This window comes from Oryzias melastigma, linkage group LG8 (genome assembly GCF_002922805.2).
Source record: "Oryzias melastigma strain HK-1 linkage group LG8, ASM292280v2, whole genome shotgun sequence".
Lineage (NCBI taxonomy): Eukaryota > Metazoa > Chordata > Actinopteri > Beloniformes > Adrianichthyidae > Oryzias > Oryzias melastigma.
Window position 1 is genome coordinate 5,501,993 of NC_050519.1, and position 11,324 is coordinate 5,513,316.

Below are 11,324 nucleotides of genomic sequence, written 5' to 3' on the forward strand. Positions count from 1 at the left end.
TATATATAGATACACATATGTATCTATAAATATATTACAGATTTTTTTTTTTGGCTAATCATCTAATTGTGAATTTTCCGTATGAATTTCTTGACCTCTTTTCAAACTTTAAAGACATTAAGGTGGATACAATTGTAACTTGTAACACTCCTTTAAGTCCAATTTTTAATAGATACTTTGTTTTTCTATCCAATTTGTTGCTAGCATCCATTGTTTGGTCTTCTGTCAAATCTGTCAAAGGTTTATTAAAAAGGTTCTTTAAAAACAACTATTTATGTAATATCTGGATGTTTGAGTTGAGGATTTATGGGCAGCTAATAAAGATTCTGCTTGGTTTGATTCTAGTGCAGAAGTCCACTTCCTCTTTGTAATCTGGTGAAACAAGTTGTAAGTTAATTTCCTCCAAACTGCAGTTTTAATTTGCCTTTCTAGTCGTTATACTTGCAGTTTTCTGCATTAACCTAATCTTTCACAACTCAACCTTGAGCTACATATTTCGTAAATGAAATTCCCTAATTAAAATTTAAACCACTGCCGCTGAAGGCTACCTGAAAAAAACATTACCGTCTTTTTTTTTTTAGAAATTAATTGTCCTCATTTCTGCATACCAGGCAGCCTCTGATCGTTTGGATAAATTCTGGCTGCTCCTTTTTGTAAGCTTTGATATTCAAGGAGTTTGTTATTAACTGAAGACGAGTTTTATCGTCATTGATCTAAGATTACAAATGTCTTCATGATGTCTTTTTAGTTTTATTCTTCTGGAACCAATAAAAACAAACAGACGTTTAGATTTTTGGAGTTCAATCATTTACACTTTTAGCTCCTCAAACTTCTTTTATGTTTTTGGTGTTTTTAACATTCTTGTGACATTTTTCTAAAGATGGGTTAATGAAATTAAGCTTAAAATTATTAAATTCTTAGTATTTCTTTATTCAAATTGTTGTAAATCAGGAGGGAAAAAATACATTTTGAAAAGGTACTTATATGTGAAAATAGGCTGGGCGGGTCAATGGCTTCCTGCTCCGCTCCATAACAGTGAGCGGAAAGAGGGCGGAGCGGTCCCGCCCACAAATCATGCAACATTCACAAGTGATGTGCGTTCTGCGAAGTGCTAAAGGCGAATTCTAGATCGAATGGTTAGCATATAGTGTTCACACTGAACTGTTGGTACTCTATACTAGCGGATGTACCTGGAACTAGAAGTGGCGAAATATCGAGCGTAGCTACACTAGACTTTTGAACTCGAAAGTCTGAAATAGGCATCGACGGTTACCTTTGACATATATAGATATGGGCAGAGCACCTGTGACTTCACCTATAGAAGATGATATACGTCCAGTTTCAACTAGATAAAGACATCTCAGTCGCCATTTTTCCGCGGTATGGACTTCACCATGTTGGAACCACTTGACGTCAGTCGGCAGTGATTGGTCCGAGTCGGTCTGAGTAATTTCTAAGGCAACCACTCTCACTTGAGCTTGTTGGAAAGCCACACCCCTCTCACTAAAAGCGGATTAGAGGTGGGGGTGGGGCTAGCGACCACCACATGCTTTTACTGAGGCATCTGATTGGTCAAATTATAACTTAAATGATTACAATAAAGAAAATATTTAGCAACATGTTAAAAAGAGATATCAGAGCAAGAATGGTTATTTTAAGTTTATGGGATTTTGGCTTTCTGTGTCCAGTTCTAATGGATGTTTACTGACTTTTTATTGAACGTGAAGTTATTTGTCAATTTAGGGTAGAAACTTTCAAAACTATGTCCATAGATTTTGTCTAAAAATGACAAAAATAATTAAATGACAACTACGAATGATTTAAAAATAAATCAAAAGGTGATTGAAATGTGTCTACAAACACAATCTAGCTTTAAAGAAGAATAAATGTGATTTATAAAAGAAACTTCTTAAGTCATATATCCACTATCTGTCTAACCTATTCGAGCATTTTAACTCATGTCAGGAGAGGAAACAAAATGCATACCAATGGTGATTTGTTGTCTCCACAGTGGCAAGGAGAGACCCAGGAGTTCTGTCCACAAGCCAAAGTGGTGATGGTAGGCTGTAAACTGGACATGAGGACAGACGTCAACATCCTGAGGGAGCTCTCCAAGCAGCGCCTGATCCCCGTCACTCATGAGCAGGTGAGAACAAGCAGGAGATGGAAATCTAAGGTGAAAGGGATGTTACAGCCACAAAGATCGACTTTCTTCCCCCGACACCCTTCCAGATAGGAAACCTGCAAGCTGCTTTGGTAAGACAGGCGGATAGAAAGAAAAAACAACAACAAACGATGCTGTACGGAATTCAGAAAACAATTCCAGAGATAAGAAGCAATTTCTTTTTCCATCTTGGTTCAGCAGTGACATGGGTTTTATTTTAGTTCCCACTGGAAGGGAGTGTGAGAGGAGGCTTGTACGACACAATCAGGTATTGAATGACTAATATAAGGAGTGTGGAAGGCTCTGGTGGGGGGACAACGTTAGTTCATGTGTCAGAGTCAAGGCCCGGGGGCCGGAACCGGGCCGGCCAGTAATTCTATCCGGCCCTCCACATCATTTTATTGTTATTAATCACCTGATGTTATCTTGCGCTTATTTTTAACTTGTATAATTTTGACAAAATACTTTTTTATGGAGAACAAAATATTTAAAGTTATTTAAGGTTTAAGTTGATTTATTCTGGAATAATATTCCTGCCTTTTTATTATTAATAATTATGATAAAAAGTTACGATTTGAAAGTTTTAAAAATTGGCATTCTGCTAGCATTTTGGACTATTTTGGTATTTACTAAGATTTTTTTAGTCTGTTTTGGAGTTTAGCTAATATTTCAGCAACATGCTAGCAGTTTTGGCTAATTTAGGCTTTTTCCCCAGTTTTTTAGTATTGAGTATTCAGTATTTTGGAGTTTAGCTACATTCTAGCTGTTTTGGCTAACCTAAGTTGTTTTTTTGTAATCTTTTTGGCTAATTTGGCATTTAGCTAATATTTAAGCTAGCTATCAGCTTCAGCCCTTTTAGCCACTAGCTTCAGTGATTTTAGCTATCAGCTTCAGCATCCTCAGCTATCAGAACTAGCATCTTCAGCGGTCAAATTCAGCTTAAAGCATTCATACTAGCATTCACAGCTAATGCTATATATCTAGTTCATAGTTATGTTAAAAAATAGAGTTTAAAAGTTTTAAAATTAGCATTTTGTCTTTTAGGATATTTTGAAGTTTAGCTTTTTTTCCAGTTATATGCTAGCTGTTTTATAACTAACAAGTTTTTTTTTTTTATATTTTGGCATTTAGCTAATATTTTAGCTGGGTATCAGCTTCGGTGTTTTCAGCTAATAGCTTAAGCATTTTCAGATATCAGCTTCAGTGATTTTAGCTATCAGCTTCAGCATCCTCAGCGGTAAAATTCAGCTTGTATCCATTCATACTAGCATTCACAGCTAATGCTATATATCTAGTTCATAGTTATGTTAAAAAATTAGTTTAAAAGTTTTAAAAATTGACATTTTGCTAGCTTTTTTGACTACTATGGTATTTACTAAGATTTTTTTAGGCTATTTAGCTAATATTTCAGCTGCATGCTAGCTGTTTTGGTTCATTTAGACTTTTTTCCGTCTTTTAGGATATTTTAAAGTTTAGCTTTTTTTCAGTTATATGCTAGCTGTTTTATAACTAACAAGTTTTTTTTTTTAATATTTTGGCATTTAGCTAATATTTTAGCTGGGTATCAGCTTCGGTGTTTTCAGCTAATAGCTTAAGCATTTTCAGCTATCAGCTTCAGTGATTTTAGCTATCAATTTTAGCATCTTCACCTATCAAATTCAGCTTACAGCATTCACACTAGCATTATCGAAGGTAATGTTATATATCTAGTTTATAATCATGTTAAAAAGTTATGTGTTTCTAGATTTAAAAATGTAATTTTAGAGTGGACAATAAATGTTTATTCTGTTCGGATCGGGACCTAAGGTGTGTTTTGGATTTTTTTCACCTGTGTGATTGACTTTGACACCTCTACATTAGTTTATGTTGATGCATTTTATCCTAAATGAAGTTTTTTTTTAGAACAGAAAACTGAAATGATGGCTTTGATTAGAAGCCAGCGTGACATCTCAGCTAAGGAGATGATCAAATACTGTAAAACTGTGAATTATTGTAATCTCCCAGCATGCTCTTTTTGCTGCCCTTCTGGACATGCAAAAGGTTAAGAGGCTTTTTCAGCTTCCCAAAAAAAAAAAAACCCTTCACGAGAAGAGTTTTTATCCGCTACTCCATTTAGATCGGCTTCATGCTGGTTTCCGAAATCCAAAACAGAAAAACATTTGCAAGAGATAAAAGATTGAAAGGTAAGCAACGGATTTGTAACAGTTAAGCTTTTGATTTACTTCTCTTCAGTCTTCCTTTTGCTGTTTGGCTCCAAAGCTGCTCACAATAAACATTTTGGGCGCTCTAATCCAATCGCTGGAGTCGTTATCCTGCTGTTGATCTTAAATTGAATTCAAGCAGAGCCGGCAAAAGTGACCACTCCATGAACTCCAGTCGTTTCCGCACTAATCTGCCTGAGATTCCATCGAGCTTCTCCGCTCGTCACCGGCCACTGCCTCCCCCCAGCTGTCGCCGCCAAATCTAAAGCTGCTGTTCCACCTAATGAGGTCTTCATTGCTCCTGAGGTGCGACTCCGCACAGCTGTGATAAAAAAAATAAAAAAAAGTCAAGCCGCCTCCGCTGGGGATGAAAAGCACTCTCCGTGTTGGACAATATGATGTTTACGGGTCAAAGACTCGGCGGCTTTATGCCTTTCACTGCAAACCCTCATGTGTGAATAACATTGTGAGGACTAGAGGGGATGCCACACAAGCTAAAAGTGGGGATTTAGAAAATAAAATAGTCTTAAATGATCTCAAGCAAGCAGTTTACAGTCCTAATTATCTGAGGATAGTTGGTAAGCTGCAGCGCTGGAGGAGTTCTGCTGATTTTCTCTCTGAATGGCTGCAGAAAGCGTGTCCGGATCAGCCCACCGGGCTGCTTCTGCACCAACTCTTCTCTTTTTGCTCCGACTGAGAATTCAGCATCTGCATTATTCATGCTTCAGATGGAGGAGAGTTATTCGTCTGCAGACATGTATAGATTATTGACATTCGTGGCTTAGATAAACAACTTTTGCCTTTCTCTAAGTCTGCTCGGATTTGACCCCAGGCTGCATTACAACTCCGAAAATTAAATAATCGCAAAGACTTCGTGAAATTTTGTTGTTTTAAAAATGTATCTGTAATTCGGTTTCTTTCTTTTTAACAAATTATCACAAAAATATAAAATATAATCCAAGTAAAAGTGTGTTCAATTTGATTTTTTTAATTAAACTCTCGTCTTTTTTCTGAAGTTTGTAGCACGACAGTTTATTAGCTAGCAGCAGCCGTTTAATTTATGTATTTATTTACAGATAAAAATATATTTGATTGTTTTTACCAAATGGTTGCTGTAGACCAGAAAGAGCCTTTTCCATCACTTTCTTCTTGACAATCCCAGCAAGAGCACTGTTAGAAAAATCTATTTTATTTATGTTTTATGACCATTTTTATAGTCAAATGTATCTTTTAAATGTTTACAAATAGTGCTATATTCTTCTATAAATACCAAGTTTAACTTTATTTGCTTTTAACAGCAGCTCATGCAGGTTCCTCACAAAATAAAATACTAAAAGAACAAAAACAGTCCTCCTTCTGCACCAAATTTATATACCTAAATCAGAAAAACAAGAAAACCAAGTCAAATATGATATTTTCTGTCATTATGACTTAGGAGCACCATCATCATTTTTATCCTTTTCCTGTATAATCATGAAAACATTGGTGAAAAATCCAGTTTTTATTTAAATCTATTCGCGTATTTCAATTATATACTTTAATAAAGTTGACTCTAAACAGCAACAAATCGGCAGAGATCTGTTGTGTGAGCTTTAAATAAATTCAAACCCAAAATGTAGTCACCCAAAACCATATAAATCAAAATTAAAAACCCTTTATTAATGCATTTTTCTTCAAATCCAAAGAGCCACAACAGAGGGATGAATGATCCCGGAGGAGTTCTGGAGGATCAAGTTGCAGACGGGTCCAGTTATTGCACCAAAAGAAAATTAAATGCTTTCTCAATCTATTTGTATGGATGGTGGGCATAAAATATGCAGAATAAACCGTTTTTTTATGTTTTTTACAAAAACAGAGACATGTTCTGGTGTTTAAAAATGATTTTGTTTAAACCAGATTACGGTGCAACAATATAATCTTAAATTGTGTTTTTGAGAGCACAAATAGAAGACAGTAAAACTAAAGAAACAGAAGAATAAAAACAGGTGAGAAAGCAATTTGAAGGTCAGGAAAATTGACCATATCTGTCAACTACACTCTAAAAACTCCATTCAGTCCAAAGTTTGTTTTAACACAAACTCAGAGGTTAAAAAATGAACTAACTTTTTCTGGTTATTTTAATTCAAGGGGGAAAAAAAGCGCAAATTGGGTTAAAATGAAACAACTATAACCCGAAAAATTGATATTGCTCTAAAAAGTGACCTAAAAATAAACCTCAATAACCCAAAAAATGGGTTGAAGAAATAACCCAAGTGGTTTCGCTGCTTCAGTTAATTATATTTTCAAGTATAATGTGGTTTAAGTTCTTACATTTATTATTCTCCTTAAAGTTAAAGTCCCATTAGTGGTCATGCACATAGGTGTGTGAAATCTGCTCTCCATGTTTGAGCGGTGAACTGCAGACACAATCGCACTCAGGAACCATTGGGGGATTAAGCCCCCAATCTACCCCTTTAATGTCAAGTAGGGAAGTACTGAGTCGCATTTTTTGTCTTTGGTATAATTTGAACTCACGACCTTCCAGTCTCGGGGCGGACATCGGGGCGGGTATTGTAATGTATTTCACCAACAAGTGGGCTGCTGTTTTGATTTAAGAGACATTTCAGTGTTTTCTTAATGTTAGATTTCTTGTGATACTCAGCACCGACAATGAAGGAGGAGGACGGACAAAGATAGAAAAATATACAAATTCAGATTTTAAAATAATGAACCAAATCTTGATTTGTTAATTTAGTGAATTCTGTAGCATCCTCTAAAGCAGGGGTCCCCAAACTTTTTCTTGTCAGGCCCACATAATTTTTCTTCACTGATGGGCCAGTTTGTGGGCTAACAGAGACAGCGTTTTGTGTTAGCAGTTCTGTCTGGGATTGATGCTAACAGTGTTTTCTGTTAGAATTTCTGTCTCGATTGATGCTAACCGAGTTTTCTGTTAGCAGTTCTGTCTCGATTGATGCTAACAGTGTTTTCTGTTAGCAGTTCTGTCTGCGATTGATGCTAACAGCGTTTTGTGTTAGCATTTCGTCTGGGATTGATGCTAGCAGCGTTTTCTGTTAGCATTTCCATCTCGATTGATGCTAACAGCGTTTTCTGTTAGCATTTCCGTCTGGATTGATGCTAACAGGGTTTTCTGTTAGCATTTCCATCTCGATTGATGCTAACAGGGTTTTCTGTTAGCAGTTCTGTCTGCGATTGATGCTAACAGCGTTTTGTGTTAGCATTTCCGTCTCGATTGATGCTAGCAGCGTTTTCTGTTAGCATTTCCGTCTCGATTGATGCTAACAGCGTTTTGTGTTAGCAATTCCATCTGGGATTGATGCTAACAGCGTTTTCTGTTAGCATTTCTGTCTCGATTGATGCTAACAGCGTTTTGTGTTAGCAATTCCATCTGGGATTGATGCTAACAGCGTTTTGTGTTAGCATTTCCGTCTCGATTGATGCTAACAGTGTTTTGTGTTAGCATTTCGTCTGGGATTGATGCTAGCAGCGTTTTCTGTTAGCATTTCCGTCTCGATTGATGCTAACAGCGTTTTGTGTTAGCAATTCCATCTGGGATTGATGCTAGCAGCATTTTCTGTTAGCATTTCCGTCTCGATTGATGCTAGCAGCGTTTTATGTTAGCAGTTCTGTCTGCAATTGATGCTAACAGTGTTTTGTGTTAGCATTTCCGTCTCGATTGATGCTAACAGGGTTTTCTGTTAGTAATTCCGTCTGGGATTGATGCTAGCAGCGTTTTATGTTAGCAGTTCTGTCTGCAATTGATGCTAACAGTGTTTTGTGTTAGCATTTCTGTCTCGATTGATACTAACCGAGTTTTCGGTTAGCATTTCCGTCTCGACTGATGCTAACCGAGTTTTCTGTTAGCATTTCCGTCTCGACTGATGCTAACAGTGTTTTCTGTTAGCAGTTCTGTCTGCGATTGATGCTAACAGCGTTTTCTGTTAGCATTTCTGTCTCGACTGATGCTAACAGTGTTTCTGTTAGCAGTTCTTTTTGCAAATGATGCTAACAGCATGTTCTCTTAGCAATTTCATCTGCAATTAATGATAACAGTGTTTTTTGTTAGCAGTTCCGTCTGTGATTGATGCTAACAGTGTTTCCAGTATTTTCAATCTCAAAGCCAAATTGGGGAAGAAAAAAAATCATGCGTCTCAGATATTGTTCAAGGGCTGGGCCAAATGTGGAGATGGGCCGGATCCGGCCCGCGGGCCGTAGTTTGTGGACCCCTTCTCCAAAGGAAGGTCCTTGGATTAGACTGTGCCAAACTCCAACTGACAACGGTGTAAACCATGAAAGGTCGTTTGGTTGGAAACCAAACAGCCTTCAAAAATCTGAAGATAAAATGTTTTAACTTTCCTTCCTAACTTCTCCTCGCTTGTCGTCCCCTTGTTGCAGGGAAGCACAATAGCCCGGCAGATGGGCGCCGTGGCGTACGTGGAGTGCTCCTCCAAAGTTTCCGAGAACAGCGTCCGTGACGTGTTCCACATCACCACGCTGGCGTCGGTGGGCCAGCCGCACAAGCCGCAGCTGAAACGCAGCAGCTCCCGCAGAGGCCTGAAGCGAGGCTCCCAGCTCCCCCTGCAGCCCCTGCAGAGCCGGACTGAGCAAACGGATCAAGCCCCGGCCATGAGGAAGGACCGGGCCAAGAGCTGCGTGCTCATGTAGAGACCCATACTGTATATACATGTACATACATAAAACAGAAATATATAACAGAGGAAGTCTATTTATTATTTGATGTCTCTTTTGTTTCTGGGCTTATTTTTATTTCATTGCACTGATGGAAAGTGGGAACAGAGAAATACTTCACAAACGCTGGGATTTTCATCTCTTTTTGTTTGTGCGTGTGCATATTTTATAAGCTGTTTACACGTTTGTCTCATTTTGAAATGATGGCAAATTGGACTAACCCTCCGGACATGTGGGAGCTGTGATAGTGGAAGTGCTGCCTCGTCCCGGGAATTAAAGCGGAATTAATTTCCTGACAGAGGATGGCGCGGCGATGGAGAGCGCATGAGAGGAGAGCCATGTTGACGCAGGATGTCTGCAGATGAAACTTGTTTTCAAAGGCTGGGCTGCTCGGCAAACATGAGGACTTTTTTTTTTTTTAAGTTCCTTCCTGCTGCCATGATTGATAGGAAAAAAAAACTGTGGTGATAATCTGAAAGATGACTTATTTGAAGGTGGAAATGAGACTAAATATTGCGAAGGTGTGAGAGCATTAAAACCACAAGTGCTTTTTATTGGAAAAAAAATGACCATCAAACATCTGCTTCAGCTGTTTTTTACTGAAAAAGGTTTCTTTGCTAAAACTTGTACTGCAAAACTCTGTACAGTCACTTAATTTAAGATTAAAGCAACATCCTGACAGCACAGAGAAAAGATGATTTCTCATTGCATTTATTGTTTTTAAAGTGTAACATATGACCTTAAAATTAAAGTGTAAATTAAACATTCATGGGTGGATTTCTTCAGATTTATTCCCTCAAAAATATATATTTTTAAATATATTTAATTCAGATTCAATCTATTTGCCATGTTTTAAGCCAAAAAAAATCTGTTTATATAATGTGTGGCAGCTAAAATTATGATTTTAAATAACTGATTGAAATGGTGATTTTTAACCTACAAATCAACAAATAAAACGACTCGTACTTTTGTTTTGCTCTCCACAAGTCACTCTCAGAGTGGACTCGATAAAAAGCTGTTTGATTTCCTGACAGCTGTTTGGTGGAGGTGAGAGTTAACAAGGCGGTCGACTGCGAGTCAAATCAGCCCTGCAGCTTTGTTCCTGTCAGTGCCGCCTGACATCCTAACTGATGCTCTCAGTGCTCAACCAGAGACAAACTGGACTCCAGGAGTGAGAGAACAAAGATGTATTTATTATTTTATTTAAATATAGGGCCCATCTGAACATGGACAACAAAATATATGAATAAAACTACCTAAAAGACTCACTCCGATCATCTTTTTGATCTATTTTTAAAGCGTTTTCAGTGATATTTTAATTGTGATTTTGTTGTTTTTAAGAATAAATAAAAGAATTTCTGCAGAGAGTTCATTAGAAATTTTCCTCTGAGTTGTGGGCGGGACAGTTGGCATTCCCCACATTGTTGCTGAGAGCTCTCTGTTTACATTTTCCCACGTTAACTTACAGTCTAACACTAGGGCTGGGTATCGGATATAATTTAAGGCCTGAATCAATTCAATTCCATTTTTTTTATTCTTCAATTCAGTTTTGAGTTTATACATTTGTACACATTTGTTTAGAAATACATAAATACTACAATATGTTTTGAATATTTCTATATTAATCTGATACAGTTCACATATTGTAAAATTTATTAGTAAAATAATGAGATTGTTTATATCATACAGTGTTACATGGATTCTCTAAAGGAGAAGTTCTAACAAAAATGTTCAGATGGTTAGTATTGTAAACATTGTTCTGCTTCTCCTGGAGGACGTTTCAGTTTGGCCACTAGGTGGCGATCACGCTAAAGAAGCTCACCTTATTCCACAAGAAGACAATATGAGCAAAAAAAACATGCTTCAGATCAAAAATTGTAACTTTAAAAAATGTTTCCTTCAAATCCATACAGTGAGTTTACAAAAATGCTCATTTAGTCAGGAATTTATGTTTACGTCGACCGAGCGTTAGCATTAGCCGTCCTATGGGGAATTCCATTAAACGTTAGCATCAAGCTAGCAGACTTTAGCTTTATTTGCTAAACCGATTTATGTCTTTGATGAACTAATAATTGATCTGTTAAGCTTAATTAGATTCAAATTTTATCAACCCGGTTCTGCTTTTTAATGTCACACAACTCAATAATGTGGGGAAAGTATTTACTTTGTACATTACATTATAGCCTTTTTGTTGTTGTTTTTTTAAATTACAGTACAGGTATTTATCTAGATAAGTCAGAAGTGATTGATAGAAATCAAATATACAGTATATA

The 11,324-nt window shown here is 37.1% G+C and overlaps 1 protein-coding gene across 1 annotated transcript in view; it reads left to right on the plus strand.

Annotated features, from left to right (window-relative positions):
* The window catches only part of rnd2 (Rho family GTPase 2), a 48,898-nt gene extending 39,154 nt beyond the window's left edge, over positions 1 to 9,744 (plus strand). Inside the window, exons 4-5 of the mRNA XM_024272101.2 lie at positions 2,012 to 2,146; positions 8,758 to 9,744. Coding sequence (XP_024127869.1) covers positions 2,012 to 2,146; positions 8,758 to 9,027 — 405 coding nt within the window. The 3' untranslated portion in view covers positions 9,028 to 9,744. The remainder of the gene's footprint in view (positions 1 to 2,011; positions 2,147 to 8,757) is intronic.
* Positions 9,745 to 11,324: the final 1,580 nt, after the last annotated feature.